Below are 17,643 nucleotides of genomic sequence, written 5' to 3' on the forward strand. Positions count from 1 at the left end.
TCCATCCCCAGAGAGATGAACCCCATCCCTTGCATTCATATCACATTTGCCAAAGAAAAGGCCCCAGTTATCTATGAATGGGATTGCAAGTTCCTTGCAGTACCTGTCTAGCCAGCGATTTATACCAATTGCCCTAGATATCCATTCATTGCCCACTCCCTTTCTAGGCAAGATGCTACATATGACTGGGATCCCTCCCTTAGACCTAACTACTTCTATGGATGACCTGTACTTATCCATCAGCTCCTCTCTCTTGCCCTTCCCAGTGTCATTACCCCCAACACTAAGACAGATAATAGGCTTGTTCCCATTACCTGCCATTATATTATCCAACCTGCTGACTATGTCACCAACACCAGCTCCAGGAAGACACACTCTTTGTCTGACTTTTCTGTCTCTGTTACAAAATGCACGGTCCATATGTCTTACCTGAGAATCGCCTACTATTAAAATATTCTTGCCTTGATTAGCAGGGGAATCAGTGGTACCTTCAACCTCACTAACCACTGAAGTACACTCGTCTTGGAGAACAGAGAATCGATTTCCTACCTTCACATCTTCTCTGTTAACTCTCCTCATCTTCCTTCTTCCTGAACTGTGAACCACTTGCCACTTAAAGCGGCTGCCACTCTCACTGCTAGTGACCATTCCTACCTTACCAGCTAAATCCTTCTCACACTCGCTCCCAAACTCATCTATGCGAAGCTTCAGCTTCCTATTTTCCTCCTGAAGAAGTAGAATCTCCTTCTTCAACACATGAACCTGGGATTTTAAAGCACTACAACAAGCCATGGTATGGGTAACAACCCATGCTAACTCCCAAGAGCTTAGCGGTATGACCGCACTTGACCACTGACCTCAGCAATCACACTCTGCTTCCTTTCCTAGAGTAATCTTTGATCCACCTGCTTCTCAATGTTTTGTTCATGTCTCATGTGGGGTACAGTATCAAATGCCTTTTTGTAGTCTAAGAAAATGCAATCCACCCAACTCTCTCCAGTCTCACTTCTGTTACTTTTATATAGAGTATTTTTGAACCTGTTGTGGTTTTTGTTATGAAACCACTTCTTTGCATGTTATACATGTCAGCAAAACTGGCCTCTGGTTTAATGCCTCCTGGTTATTTCCAGTGTGAAATGTAGATTCTACATTCGCTGTCTTCCAGATCTCTGGCAACTGTCCCATGTTGGATATCATAGCTAGTGGTTCCAGCACTGCTTCTGCTCCCTCTCACAGAATCCCTGGAGACATTCTGTCAGGTCCCACTGCTTTTGATGTATTCAGCTCCATTAAACTTTTTTTTTTTTTTTTTTTTTTTTAACCTCTATTTCTGTTGTGTGCATTGTGTCCATTACCTTCTAGTGTATTCTTTCTCCTACACTGTCTGGAATTGCCTCTGTTTCCACTGAGAAGACTTCTTTAAATTGTTTGTTCAGCACCTTGTACACTTCCTTGTCATTTTCTATGAGCTCTTCTTCAGTTTAATTATTTTGTCTCTTATCATCATTTTTCGTGTGATGTGACTGTGAAGCAGTTTTGGTTCAGATTTGGCCTTGGCTGCAGTGTCATTTTCAAATTGTCACTCATCCTTGCTTCATATAATTAGAGAGGAATGACAGGTTTTTGACAGTTAAATTTTTAAAACCCCCAATCCAAGAAGTTGGGATAGAAAAGGGCATTTTCTAAAGTTTTTAGATAGGCGTTTGAAACGTACCTGGAATATACTTGGAGAGGATTTTGGGGGTCAACACCCCCATGGCCCGGTCTGTGACCAGGCCTCATGGTGGATCAGGGCCTGATTAGCCAGTCTGTTGCTGTTGGCCTTATGATATAATATATAAATGTATAATGATCAGATCGTATATTATTTGTTGTACAACATATAAAATGGGAATTTCTGTATATGAGCTATAACTTTTAAATGTAACTCTTATAGGTTCACAATAAAAAAAATATTTGTTTTTTCTGTATGTACACAGTACCTGTAATGTGATAGTCTCTTTCTCTACATTGTTTCCATTGCTCATACTGGTGTATGAGTACATATATCTATTGAGATTTTTTTGATATATGGTGTGGCCATAGCCTATTGTATTTTAATGCAGTAGGTTTACAGCAATTAATAACAGATTTTTTTTTCAGCTGTATGTGTGATATTGATCTTTTTTCTTCTGAAGACCAAACTCAACTACCTCCCGGAAAGTGTAGCCTGCGTTATAGTTGGTAAGATAAAATTATGTGTTTATGCTTTTGAATATATTTTGAAGAATATTGCAGCTTTATCTAGAAATTAAGACAAACATTTTAATGATTTAGCAGCTCTCCTTGTATTCCTGTATGCTTGGGGTCACTGTACTAATATTTAAGATTTGTCCAAATTCTTAAAAATTATTTAATGCTAACAAACCACTGAACACATGGGATTTGAACCCATGGCAAGCGAGTCCTAAAACTCCAGGCCAGTGTGTAGAAAAATGCTTGAAAATGTCAAGTACAGTAGAATCCCCGTATTCGCGGGGGATACGTTCCAAGGGCCTGCCGTGGATACCGAAACGTGGATAGTAGCAAACCCTATATATAAGTCCTATACATACCTATTATAAAATCTAATTGATAAATTATGCACAATAAGTGGAGAATTATCACTTTTTCACTGATGGGAAGCACTTCACAGCTTCTCTTAAGCTTTGAAGAACTGCCACCTTTTCTACTTTTGTGCTTTGGAGCCATTATTATACAAAATTAAGAGATATTTTAGGGCCACAGTAAACCATGGATAACTGAAACCACGGATGCCGAATCAGCAGATACGGGTTCTACTGTATATCACTTGTATGCCAAATCCATATCTCTCATCATTCTACTCTTTTCAAGAACGTGTAAGCTCATTGTTGTCAATCTGTGTTCTCAGGAAAGATTTCTGATTACAGGGGATTATTTTGTAATCCTTCTCATGTATTTTCCAGTGCAGAGATATATATCTATACTATAATATGGAGATCAGAAGTGTGCTGCATAATCTGAATGAGGCCTTACCAGTGATGTATAGAATTTTGTACATATATCCCTGGTACTTCGTAGGTAGTAGGTTGGTAGACAGCAACCACCCAGGGAGGTACTACCGTCCTGCCAAGTGAGTGTACAACGAAAACCTGTAATTGTTTTACATGATGGTAAGATTGCTGGTGTCTTTTGTCTGTCTCATAAACATGCAAGATTTCAGGTATGTCTTGTTACTTCTACTTGCACTTAGGTAACACTACACATACATGTACAAGCATATATATACACACCCCTAGATATTCTTCTATTTTCTTTCTAGTTCTTGTTTATTTCCTCTTATCTCCATGGGGAAGTGGAACAGAATTCTTCCTCCGTAAGCCATGTGTGTTGTAAGAGGCAACTAAAATGCCAGGAGCAAGGGGCTAGTAACCCCTTCTCCCATATAAATTACTAAATTTAAAAGAGAAACTTTCGTTTTTCTTTTTGGGCCACCCTGCCTTGGTGGGATATGGCCGGTGTGTTGAAAGAAAGAAAGATCCCTCGTACTTCTGTTGCGTACATTTCTTGATATTCTTACAAACATGATGATTATCAGCTGCTTGATCTAATTTAAGTCAACTAATGGAAGAAATGTTTTGGTGGGAGTCGTGGCTTGAGCTAAGTGGCAGGTATGTGTTTTGGCTCAACAATAAGGTGCTCATAGCAGCTGTGAGTTGCTTATTGGTTATTTTAAGTGTGCTTGAGTAATCTGGACTACATTGATTAGCTGTTTTGACCTAGCCAATCATAGAGCTTTGTGCCTTATATGAAGCAAGGACAAAAGTCCCACCATCATTTGTCTAGGAGCAGCCAGTCAGTAACCCAACAAGGACATCAGACAGCAGTCAAACAGTGCTGAAGGTACATAATTAGTGAAGGTATTGTCAGAAAATGTAGCCATAATACAGCAGTTTTGAGGATGACATGAAAAACTGCAATCAAAATATTGTCATGAGAAACTGCAGTAATAATTAGTTGCAGTGTTGTGAGCAACTTCAGCCATAATATGGTGATTAGTGACAGTGTCATTTGGAACCATGTAGTGAAATAGTGTCAGTTATAATCTGTGGCTTAGTGCAATCAGGATACCAACTAGAGAAAATGAACTGCCATTGTTCCTCCCAAGATTATAAGTGATTATTTTGATCAGTGCTGTTATCTTTGTTTTCTTAAGAAAGTTGCCATTGTATTTTTAACTGCTTGAGATTCCCCTCCCTCACTTGTGTAATAAGAACACACCCAAATCCCTAAGTGGTGGTTTACAACAGTATAAATTTAGTCAACTGGCTTTGTTACAGACACTTAGGTATTGTCTTGGCTTAAGATTATTTTTTTTTTAACACTGGTCGTTTCCCACTGAGGTAGGGTGATGCAAAAGAAAAAAAAAAAACTTTCATTATCACTATCTTCTTGCTAGAGGTGTGCTGATACTACAGTTTAGGTGCCCTTCAAACTTAAGATTTCTGTTTAATTATTTAGTTATAGATGCCTGGGTTATTTTCATTCTCTAGTATTAAGACCATACTTGTCCACACTGAACTGCATCTGCCACTTCGGACCACAGCAGTTATTTTTCTGAATCATTCTGAAGTGTCATTGTATTTATTTCAGGTGAGTAAATTAAAAAATAAAATGGGTGTAATTAAAAATTACATGGAAGTGTCATATGTAGTTGTCCATATCCAGCATATGTTTAGTCCAAGGATTGTCAGATGTTACTCATTGTACTGTATAAAAACCTCACACAAAAGTGTAATAATTCTGTAAATAATATAGCTTGATTTTTTTTTATTGTTAACAGGTGGTGTGATTGGTTTGGTCCTGAAGATTTTATACAGCCAACACATAGCAAACTGGCAGGTAAAAATATATTTTTCATTTTTTCTTTTTTATTTCTTCTATACTACAGTACTTTTTTTATTGGCTAGATATACTCTCAGGTATTTCATTTACCTCGTTTCATCTTGACACTTGCCAAAAACCAATTGCCCCCCAAAACTGCCAAGAAAATAAAGCCATACTTATTCCACCACCCTTTTCAAGAAAGGTGTTTACTGCTGGCAAGGGGCTGTTGATTTCAGGAGGTGAACTTCCCTTTTATAGATCAAACCAAAGCCTCTCATTCCCTATGCACTTTATGACCTCTGTGGAACCAACACTTTCCCTTATTATAATAATAATCATTCCTCTGCCATGTTATAACCAAGCTTGTCTACCTAGGAGAGAGGTAGAGGAAAAAGAGGGAGACAAGGAGTCAGTTATATTTCAAGTCTGTGTAAAATAAATGCGAGATATGCTGAGCTAGGAAACGCCAGTTTTGAAGAGTTATGTTTACTGTTCTAGAGTGCATGACAGTAAAAATATTCTTGTTTTTTGGGACAAGAAATTGCTATAGAATGTATGACTAAATATGAAGAAAGCTCAGTGAAAAATACGAAACAGTACCTGAGAGCCTTCATGTACAGTGGACCCCCGGTTTACGATATTTTCTCATTCCAGAAGTATGTTCAGGTGCCAGTACTGACCGAATTTGTTCCCATAAGGAATATTGTGAATTAGATTAGTCCATCTCAGACTCCCAAACATACACATACAAACGCGCTTACATAAATACACTTACATAATTGGTCGCATTGGGAGGTGATCGTAAGGCGGGGGTCCACTGTACTTGCATGAAAACTCTCAGGTATTCCTATTTATTTTTCAGTAGTAGTTTTCATATGTAATTTAGATTCTCAATTTTTTTTTTATAGGTAATGACTTCTCCTTTCTTGAGAATGCTCACGTGAAATCTTTATTACATGTTTAATACAGTACTTATGTTATTTAAATGGTTAGGTTTTATGGACCTATGAAACCTGTAATTCAAGTATTTTTATCCATTTCTGTGGGTCTTCATTGTATATATGAGACTTAGACCACTTACCTTGGAGCAGCTTGATAATGTTTTAAAAAAAGGTTCATGCTAGGGATGGGATGATACAAAAGTTTTTTGCCAATACCAATACTCAATTTTAGGTCGATGCCAATACCCACCAGTATCATTACCATTAAAATTAGCTGATACTCGCCAATACTGATACTTTGATTAATACTATTAGCTTCTCTCATCTCATTTATTTTAAATTCAGTTCTAAATTTAAGTTACGTGCACTGCATGCATGTTATTCCTTCTGTGATTCTTTCTGTGATAGCCCTATGTTATATTTTAATCCTACCATTTTTTTCAAATCACCTTTGTAAATTGCCAGTTATTTAAGCTCATAATTATCATACATAAATACAATTTTTACTCCTTTAGATAACATCCTAAAATTATGTAATCATTTATATTATAAATATCCAGTAGGTATGTGTGTGAGCATGTTAGATAGGAGTGGAAGCAAAAGGCTTGTGGGAATTGATGAGCTGTTGGAGTGTGAGCAAGGTAATAACGTTTTTTGACTCCACATATACCTCAATGCACCACTCACCTTTTTTTTGTGAAGGGATTCAGGTAAAAGTAGGTCTTAGACAGGGATGTGTAATGTCACCATGGTTGTTTAATATATTTATAGATGGGGTTGTAAAAGAAGTAAATGCTAGGGTGTTCGGGAGAGGGGTGGGATTAAATTATGGGGAATCAAATTCAAAATGGGAATTAACACAGTTACTTTTTGCTGATGATACTGTGCTTATGGGAGATTCTAAAGAAAAATTGCAAAGGTTAGTGGATGAGTTTGGGAATGTGTGTAAAGGTAGAAAGTTGAAAGTGAACATAGAAAAGAGTAAGGTGATGAGGGTATCAAATGATTTAGATAAAGAGAAATTGGATATCAAATTGGGGATGAGGAGTATGGAAGAAGTGAATGTTTTCAGATACTTGGGAGTTGACGTGTCGGCGGATGGATTTATGAAGGATGAGGTTAATCATAGAATTGATGAGGGAAAAAAGGCGAGTGGTGCATTGAGGTATATGTGGAGTCAAAAAACATTATCTATGGAGGCAAAGAAGGGAATGTATGAAAGTATAGTAGTACCAACACTCTTATATGGGTGTGAAGCTTGGGTGGTAAATGCAGCAGCGAGGAGACGGTTGGAGGCAGTGGAGATGTCCTGTCTAAGGGCAATGTGTCGTGTAAATATTATGCAGAAAATTCGGAGTGTGGAAATTAGGAAAAGGTGTGGAGTTAATAAAAGTATTAGTCAGAGGGCAGAAGAGGGGTTGTTGAGGTGGTTTGGTCATTTAGAGAGAATGGATCAAAGTAGAATGACATGGAAAGCATATAAATCTATAGGGGAAGGAAGGCGAGGTAGGGGTTGTCCTCGAAAGGGTTGGAGAGAGGGGGTAAAGGAGGTTTTGTGGGCAAGGGGCTTGGACTTCCAGCAAGCGTGCGTGAGCATGTTAGATAGGAGTGAATGGAGACGAATGGTACTTGGGACCTGACGATCTGTTGGAGTGTGAGCAGGGTAATATTTAGTGAAGGGATTCAGGGAAACCGGTTATTTTCATATAGTCGGACTTGAGTCCTGGAAATGGGAAGTACAATGCCTGCACTTTAAAGGAGGGGTTTGGGATATTGGCAGTTTGGAGGGATATGTTGTGTATCTTTATACGTATATGCTTCTAAGCTGTTGTATTCTGAGCACCTCTGCAAAAACAGTGATTATGTGTGAGTGTGGTGAAAGTGTTGAATGATGATGATAGCATTTTCTTTTTGGGGATTTTCTTTCTTTTTTGGGTCACCCTGCCTCGGTGGGAGACGGCCGACTTGTTGAAAAAAAAAAAAAAAAAAAAAAAAAAAAAAAAAATTAATAATAATCAGAATTCTTCCTCCATAAGCCATGCATGTCATAAGAGGCGACTAATATGCAAGAAGCAAGGGGCTAGTAACCCCTTCTCCTGTATATGTTACTAAATGTAAAAGGAGAAACTTTTGTTTTTCTTTTTTGGGTCACCCTGCTTTGGTGGGATACGACCAGTTTGTTGAAAGAAGAAGAAAGAAGTAATAATAATAACACTTCTTCAAAACAGGTCTCCTAGCCCCCCTTCCAATTAAATAGTCACACCTAAGCTTCTCCAGTATTAAAAGTCTGGTCCATCCTGCCAGCCAGAATTTTAAAGTACAGTTCTGGCCTTTGAAGCATCAAAGATATTTTGGTTTATTTCAGTGCCATCATTAGTGGTATGTTCAATGTAGGCTGAATTTCTAGTGGAAGAAATTACTAGTACAGTGGACTCCCACTTTACGATATAATTTCATTCCAGAAGTATGTTCAGGTGCCGTTACCAAACGAATTTGTTCCCATAAGGAATATTGTGAATTAGATTAGTCCGTTTCAGACCCCCAAAAATACACGTACAAGAGCACTTACATAATTACACTTACATAATTGGTCGCATTGGAAGCTGATCGTAAGGTGGGGGTCCACTGTATCTACAATGAGTCGTGATTATGTTCTTGTTTAACCACAACAGCTTTTAGTATTTCAATAATCAAATCATTTTATAAATAAACTTTTTTATTTAGTTTTTCTTTACTAACCGTTTGTTCTTATACAACAGAAAGAGGAAACTTTCTCTCCCACTGTTTTCTTCCTGGTTATCCTCCCGCCCATTATATTCGAGTCAGGCTACAATCTTCACAAGGTTAGTAATTATAATTAATTCACTGCAATAAAACAGTTATTGTAATTTTCCAGTAAAAGTGATATTTGAGGTTATTGCAAATTTATTTTGGTGATGCTTGAACTATTTTAGCCAGGGATTTTATTAAGTTTAAGCCATGCTGTTTTTTTCCTTCTTCATTAAAATCAGTTTATACTTAACCTGTGTTTTGACTTTTCCAGGGCAATTTCTTTCAAAACATTGGCTCCATAGTGGTGTTTGCAGTGATGGGCACACTGATCTCTGCACTAATTGTTGGGGGAGGGGTTTATCTCCTTGGGCAGGTAAGTTTATACAAATATGAAATTCTGCAATTTAAACATTTTAGTACTGGTAGTATTATCTTGGAACCCACTAAATATGAATATGTATTGTAAATATTGGCTTTGTTTGTTTTTTTTTTTTTTTACATGCTGATTGTCTCCCATTGAAGCTGGGTGACTAAACAAAAAAAAGAGAGAAGGAAACTCATTTACCGTCATTGATTCATTTGCTGCTTTCCTAGAAGCAGACTGACATCACAGATTAGATAGCCTTCTCAATTGCAGTATCCTCACACCACCTGCAGAGTGCAGGCACTGTACTTCCCACCTCCTGAACCCAAGTTAGGTTTATCAGTTTTTTCCTGAATCCCTTTATAAATGTTTCTTTGCTCACATTCCAACATCATACAGTACTACTTATCTGGTATGGCGCATGTAACCTTTATTTTATTAATAAAATAAGAGAAGATAAGATAATTTTATTGCCCAAGATATATTAGCATTAGCTATGGATAGTAGGTTAATAATAATATCTTACAAGGAAAAGCCCATAGTTATGCAAAGCATTATGTGCAGTCTGTAGCTGAGACATATTATATCATCTAGGATGCTCTAAAATAGAAAATTACATAATATTATAATATAAATTTTAGTTAAAATTGAGCATTAAGTGAAATGTTATTTTTATATGTAATGGTAAAAAGAAACTTAAGTTCGTTAAGAAAGTTTAATTATTTTTAATTCTTCTGTCAATTTATTTCACATTTTTAGCAGTTATTTGTATAGTTTTTCAATAGGGGTTAAGGCAAACTAGGAATATCCAAGAGATACTAGTTTCAAATGTGATGCCTGTGAGCTCTCTTACAGTTTTCCGAATGCAGATGCTGAAACTGAAGACTATGTGTACAGCAATACATATTTTTTTTTTTTAACAAACTGGCCATATCCCACTAAGGCAGGGTGACCCAGAAAGAAAAACGAAAGTTTCTCTTTTTAAATTTAGTAATTTATATGGGAAAAGGGGTTACTAGCCCCTTGCTCCCGGCATTTTAGTTGCTTCTTACAACACGCATGGCTTATGGAGGAAGAATTCTGTTCCACTTCCCCATGGAGATAAGAGGAAATAAACAAGAACAAGAACTAGAAAGAAAATAGAAGAAAACCCAGAGGGGTGTGTGTATATATATGCTTGTATGTGTAGTGTGACCTAAGTGTAAGGAGAAGTAGCAAGACGTACTTGAAATCTTGCATGTTTATGAGAAAGAAAAAAGGACACCAGCAATCCTACCATCATGTAAAACAATTACAGGCTTTCGTTTTACACTCACTTGGCAGGACGGTAGTACCTCCCTGGGCGGTTGCTGTTTACCAACCTACTACCTAGAAGCAATACATATTATCCAAATTAATTTAATGAAGTTAATCTCAGTGCCAAATATTGGTGAAGCAAGCCAACTTATTGGAAATTGATCATTGCTTCTCAAATTCAGTAGCATGTGTATCAGAACTGATTTCATCAAGTCAGCAGTGAAACAGCAAAACGTATATGGACAAACCTGACCTGAATGATGGAAAAGTGTTATTTCAGCAAGAATGTTTCTATGAGAAACATATTTTTAATGACATGTGAACAAAAACTTAAAACTTTCCTCAGTGACATTGACCACATAGAAGGCAGAATATAGGGAAAGGAAAAAGTGAGGTTAAAAAGAGTGGTTAGGGAGTGTAAAAGGAGAGCCAATGAGAGAACTGGTGAGTATCTGCAAATTTGGCTGAGAATGAGAAAGTTGTGGAGAGAGAGTAATAAGTTAAGAAAGGAAGCAAATAGATTTGGCAGTTTAAAATGAGAGTGGACGGATACTAGATGAGAAGATGGAGGTAATGGAAAGATGGAGAGAATATCTTGGTGTTCAATTTTGATGATGAATGGGAGGCAGTGATTTCATGCACTGAGCAGAGAGAAATAACATGGCATAGGAGTAAGGAAAAGATAGAGGTGAATGTGAGAAAACTGCACGAGGCAGTGGGTAAAAATGAATGTGGATAAAGCAGATAAGAGAGATGAGATTAAGATTGATATGTTAAAATCAGGTGGAGATATAATTTTGGAGTGGCTGGAGTACTTGTTCAATGTATGCATGGTATGAAAGAAGGGAAGGTAGCTAAGAATTGGGAGAGAGCATGCATAGTTTCTCTGTTTAAAGGAAAAAGGGACAAGAGTGCATGCAAGAACTATAGGGAAATAAATCTGTTGAGTATATTGGGTAAAGTGCAAGTTAGAATTATAACTGAAAGAATTAAGGGTAAGACAGAAGGTAGAATTGCAGAGGAACAAGAATATAGGAAGGGTGGGAGATGTGTAGACTAATGGTTCACATTGAAGTACATATATAAGTGAATGGTATTGATATTAGGGTAACACTTGTTTGTTGCATTTACAAAATTAGAAACGAAATATGACAGGGTGGATAGGAAAACAATATGGCAGATATTGCAAATATATTAGATTGATAATAAGTTACTAAAATAAATAACGGGATTTTTGTCAGGAGAGTGAAGCACAGATTAGGGTATGTACAAGAGAAGGGGATAATTTTCCTGTAAAAGTAGACTGGGTTGTGTGATGTCACTGTGGTGTAACATACAGAACTTATAGATGATGATGCAAAAAAATTGAGTGCTAGAATGTTGGGAAGAGGTGTGGGATTAAAATATAGGGAATCTGCATTCTCTTCTTTGTGTCAGCCTATCTTGGCTGGAGACAACTGTTGAGTTAAAAAAAAAAAAATAATACAAAGTGGGAATTGTCACAGTTGCTCTTTGCTGATGACACTTCTTTTCGGAGAGTCTGAAGAGAAGTTGCAAAATTTAATGGATGAATTTGGGTAGATGTGTAATAGAAGGAAATGTAAAGTGAACATAGACAAAAACAAGGTGAAAAGAGTAACAAAATGTCAAGTCAGTGAAAGATTGGATATTAGATTGGATGGATGGAGTATGGAGGAGGGAATATATTCAGTTATTTGAAAGTGGATGTACCGGCAGACAGGTCTGTGAAAACAAGGTGAATCGTACAATTAGGGAGTGGGGGAAAAGGTAAGTGGAATGTTGGGGCATCTGTGGAGATAAAAAGTTTATCCATGTAAACCGAAAGAGGACTATCAAGCGAATAGTGGTACCAGTTTTTTTTTTAATGGGTGGAAGGCATGGGTTTTAAATGTTGCAGTGATGAGGAAGCTTTAAGCACTGGAAATATGTTTGAAAGCCATGTGTGGTGAATAATATTGAAAGAATTTGGAACATAGAAATTAGAAAACAATGTGTGGCTACAAATTATACCCCAGAATTTGTTTATATGGCTCCAGATTTGCTATTACGGTGTCCACAAGCCACTCTTGTTTCTTTACATCTTCCGTGAGCTCAGTCTCTCTCTCAATTATGTTTCAAAACTTTCCAAAGTTTCAGGTTGAGGTGGTTTGTGCACTTAGAGAGGATGGAGCACAATAGGATGGCCAAAAGGGTGTATAAATTCAAGTTGGAAGGATGGATAGGGGTCCTCTCAAAGAGGACTGGATGGGGGTGAAGGTTTTAAGTGGTAGGGGTTTGAGCATCTAGCAGGAATGCGAGAGCTTATTAGATTGAGGGGTGAATGGAGACAAGTTTGTTTTAAGAATTTGATGTGCTGTTGGACTTAGCAAAATAACATGAAATGTTTCAGGGAAACCGGTTAGCTGAACTTTGGTTTTGCAGGTGGAAAGTGAAATGCCTACACTCTCTAGGAGGGGTGGAGATGTTATGGTTTGGAGAGTTATTTGAATTATGATGCTTGTGCACTTCTGAAAAAACGAAAAAACAGTCTTTGAATGAATGTTGGTGAATGTTTCCTATTTTTTTTTTTTTTTGGTCACCCTACTTTGGTGGGAGATGGCTGTGATGAAAAAATCTTTTTAAATTTGCTTGTATCATTTACATCTGAACATATCTGTTACCTGTTGCTTATTGCTTTCTACTTAATAACACTATACAAAAGCTGAGCAGAGAAGAATATCATTGTTGTACTTTCAGGCTGATGTAGTATACCAACTGAGTTTTGTAGAGAGCTTTGCATTTGGCTCTCTTATATCTGCTGTGGATCCTGTGGCAACATTAGCTATCTTCCATGCCTTAAATGTGGACCAGGTGCTCTACATGCTGGTGTTTGGAGAAAGTATCCTCAATGATGCTGTCTCCATTGTTCTCACCAGGTGAATTATCTTCATCATCCATAAGGAAAATTAATAGCAGCTTTCCAGTAAGACAGTTTTCCAAAGGATAAAACACATTCATTGTCTGTCACTCATTACTGGCTTACTAAAGCAACACAGACATTATAGTTTATAACATCCCCACCACATTTTCAGAGAAGTGGTACTGTATCATCCTCTCTTGCTCTATTTTTTCTACTTGACCTAATTATCTGCACAAGTCCTTTTCCACCCTTTGAATTAACCACTTCTTTATTCTTTCAACACACCGACTGTATCCCACCGAGGCGGGGTGGCCCAAAAGGAAAAACTAAAGTTTCTCCTTTTACATTTAGTAATGTATACAGTAGAAGGGGTTACTAGCCCCTTGCTCCCGGCATTTTAGTCACTTCTTATGACACGCATGGCTTACGGAGGAAGAATTCTATTTCGCTTCCCCATGGAGATAAGAGGAAACAAACAAAAACTAGAAAGAAAATAGAAGAAAACCGAGAGGGGCGTGTATATACAGCCTCTCCTCACTTGGCGATATACTACTCATTTACCAACGCCTCGGACTTACGACGGCCTCTCTGACCAGTGTTCATTCCTAAATAATGTATATTAGAGCTGATTTCCTCTATTCTGTTTATTTCACTATACAGTATACTACTGTATAAACATTTAAAAATATACCAGAAATGTTATAAATAGTGCAAAGGTAACATTAAAACAATATCAAATTATTATTATTATTATAATCAAGGGGGAAGCGCTAAACCCGTAGGATTATACAGCGCCTGGGGGAGGGATGTGGAAGGCATTCAGGCTTAACTCGGGGAACTGGAGCACAGATCCAATTCCCTAAATCAAGAGCCCCTCACCAATATCAAAGATGGTTGACACAAATGCACTACCATTATAGTATGCTCCTCACTTAGCGACGAATTCATTTAACGACGTGGTCTCAGGAATGGAACTGTGTCGTTAAGTGAGGAAAGGCTGTACGTATATGCTTGTACATGCATGTGTAGTGTGACCTATAGGTAAGTAGAAGTAGCAAGATATACCTGAAATCTTGCATGCTTATGAGACAGAAAAAAGACACCAGCAATCCTACTATCACGTAAAACAATTATAGGCTTTCGTTTTACACTCACTTGGCAGGACGGTAGTACCTCCCTGGATGGTTGCTGTCTACCAACCTACTGCCTAAGAATTATCCACTTTCTTAATTTAATCATTTATTTTAAAGACTTTTACTCCTGTATCTTCCTTATCACCATCACTAGTAAGCATTATTACATGTATATAATTACAGCCTTTAGCAGATATACTGCTGTTCTAATACTTGTTGGACCAGGAACTGTCTGTTAGTGTTGTCAATCTGTGAAAATTATCCCTCTGGTTTTTTACCCTTCTGATTTGGAAGTTGGAAACAAATCTAGTTCAGTTCCCAACCTTCTATAACTTAGGTTATGCGTGTCCTCTTGTCTAGCTATGCAGGGATTCTCTATTATTATGTTATACACATATACCAATATATGTACTTCTTCCGTTATGAGCCATTGATACCATTGTACACTGATAAATCTTCCTTGGTACCTTATCCAGGGTTGGGAATATATTGGATTGGTGGTATGCAGGATAAGGGAAAGATGGATAACCTGGCATCTACATCCTAGCAGCACCCAGCCTATTGAGCTTTTGATATCTTATTTGATATACTCCAACTTAGGATGTTCTTCTTCACTTTTCCACCTGCAAGGTGATGTTGCATTTTTCCTAAGGCTGACTCCCTCAAATAGATTACTATTGACATTATTTCATCATACAGAAGCCCTTCCAGCTGTACCATTTCATCCTCAAGTCCAGGTTAAATAATTCTCTTCCACTCTTATTTGCATGCAGTGAATAAAATCTTTCTGCTAGACAGGACATTGACCTTGACCAGCCACTAGTTATGAATTTAGGACTTCATTCAGGGTCTGCAGCAAGAGATCCTTTGTTTACACACCCACACCGGACACCCTCGCAAGCAGTTCGGTTGATGATGAAAAAGAGATATATGCAGAAGAGACCTTTATTTGTAAACATTTCACTCAACACTGGGCTCTTTCACTAGTTGTCAGCATTGTGCTATTGCCTCCAAATTGAATTCTGAAATGCTTTGCTACCTGGTTATGCAGTTTACTGTTTCAGTGCTAAGGTACTGTACTTTGGTAGGATTCCCAGTGGTTCTTCAGAACCCAAACTCAGAATAAAAGAATTTTTGAAGTATGAAAGGCAGCTTTCTGCCTAGATTTTGATGAATTACAAGTGACTGCTACCTTCCTATGTTTTTTTCTTTGGTGAATGCCAGCCTTTAGTACCTGGTTATCAAAAATAGAACTAAATCCAAAGAAAATGGATGGTGGGAGAAATACTGATGTTCAAGTGGCAAGTAAGTACATAAAAATAGTAGGAAGAGACAGTTCTGGGATGTTGTAATTCTGAGTGGTTCATCAAACGTAATATAGAAATGCATTTTTCATACCTGCTTCAAAATTTTGTAATATATTTGACATATTCCCAGTGTATTTATACGTATATCTTTGTGCATATTGTATGTAATGAACAAAATTTTCATTACCATATATACTATACAGTATTAAATATCATGTAAGTGGGTGTTTTAGTAACATAGGTAAGAATCCAAAACTTGTCTTGCCAATAACAAGAGTAATAAAACGCTTATTTAGAAATTCAAAAAGCACTGTATCTCCACCACTGACCATAGGTGAACCCCACTTAATTTTTTCTGATGGGTGAGCCTAATTCATCTGGCCAATTTTAGAGAAAATGTGTTTTCACAAATTTTACATCATAAGAGTTGTACACAGAATAGAAGAGCGATAATTTTTTTTTCAATTTCAGTACCATCATTGAAATGGCCTCACCAACTATGGCAGCCATGGGATCTGGAGAAGCAGTGTTGTACACTGTGTGGAGGTTCTGTGTCATGTTCTTTGCCTCAGCAGGTATTGGTGTTGCCTTTGCTCTGCTGAGTACTCTCACCCTCAAGTATGTTCCTCTCAGGGAGTACACCTCCCTGGAACTCTGCATTATCATCATCTTCATCTATGCTCCATACACCCTTGCAGAGGGAATACATTTGTCAGGTAATAATGCTAAGAATGGCCTCTTGTTATATGTGCTATACTGGTTACTGTATATACATATGTACAATAACCAGCAATGTATTTGAGAAAAATACACAAGGGTGTCCTTTTCCATATGAAACTGCACTCACTACATCAGTGGTAAAATCTGTGCTAGTTTGGATTCAGACCCAAAGAGAGCACAAGTAATATAATAATAAAGATGCCATGTAGTCTTCCCAGGAAAACAAAGAAAAACAAATTCCTGTATGGAAAACCACAAAGACTGGGAAGGATACTGTTTACCAGAGGAATATGTATATGGTAGAAAATTAATTTTACAGACAGATTTATTATGAAGTACAGCCTTTCTCATGTTATACCTGGGAAAATATTTTTGCAAAATGTTTGCTATACAGGAAGGCCCCGCTTTACGGCGTTCCGCTAATACGGACATTTCAAATTATGACCAAAACTCACTATACGGCTCCCCCCACCTGACTTTCTAATACGGTCACCGTGCCCCACCCTGTTTGTTTACATTCTCCATGAGCTCAGTAAGCACTAAGTCTCTCCATTTTGTCTGGAAACTCCAAAATTTCAAATGTTTTTAAAAGTTATTTCATATTTTATATATACTCTGATAATTATACTTATGTATACCTGTACCTAAATAAACTTACATACATCGAGTCATTTAAATGTCGTATATTACGTTAATATACACATTTTCATTAATCCATCCATGATATTTTTTTCAAAATTATATAATAAACACGATGCATAACATATAAATAAGATAAATACACCCCACAGTAGAATAAATAAACATAAATGTGAGATGTGAGCAGACGACTTCCACAAGTGAAGCCATAATAACAATACTCGCCGAGTCTCATTAAATGTCGTATATTACGGTAATATACACATTTTCATTAATCCAGCCATGATATTTTTTTCAAAATTATATAATAAACACGATGCATAACATATAAATAAGATAAATACACCCCACAGTAGAATAAATAAACATAAATGTGAGATGTGAGCAGACGACTTCCACAAGTGACGCCATAATAACAATACTCACGGAGTCTCATTAAATGTCGTATATTACGGTAATATACACATTTTCATTAATCCAGCCATGATATTTTTGTCAAAATTATATAATAAACACGATGCATAACATATAAATAAGATAAATACACCCCACAGTAGAATAAATAAACATAAATGTGAGATGTGAGCAGACGACTTCCACAAGTGACGCCATAATAACAATAGTCACGGAGTCTCATTAAATGTCGTATATTACGGTAATATAC

General features: G+C 37.2%; 1 protein-coding gene across 5 annotated transcripts in view; it reads left to right on the plus strand.

The window, feature by feature from the left end:
- LOC128700605 (sodium/hydrogen exchanger 8-like) overlaps window positions 1-17,643 on the plus strand; it is a 76,070-nt gene that overhangs the window by 26,967 nt on the left and 31,460 nt on the right. For all 5 annotated transcript variants that reach the window (XM_070098837.1, XM_070098834.1, XM_070098838.1 and 2 more), the window contains exons 5-10: window positions 2,143-2,223; window positions 4,844-4,902; window positions 8,588-8,671; window positions 8,872-8,973; window positions 13,018-13,196; window positions 16,092-16,336. In XM_070098837.1, the coding sequence (XP_069954938.1) occupies window positions 2,143-2,223; window positions 4,844-4,902; window positions 8,588-8,671; window positions 8,872-8,973; window positions 13,018-13,196; window positions 16,092-16,336 (750 nt within the window). The remainder of the gene's footprint in view (window positions 1-2,142; window positions 2,224-4,843; window positions 4,903-8,587; window positions 8,672-8,871; window positions 8,974-13,017; window positions 13,197-16,091; window positions 16,337-17,643) is intronic.

The sequence above is a fragment of the Cherax quadricarinatus genome, chromosome 65 (genome assembly GCF_038502225.1).
Source record: "Cherax quadricarinatus isolate ZL_2023a chromosome 65, ASM3850222v1, whole genome shotgun sequence".
In the NCBI taxonomy this organism is placed as follows: Eukaryota; Metazoa; Arthropoda; class Malacostraca; order Decapoda; family Parastacidae; genus Cherax; species Cherax quadricarinatus.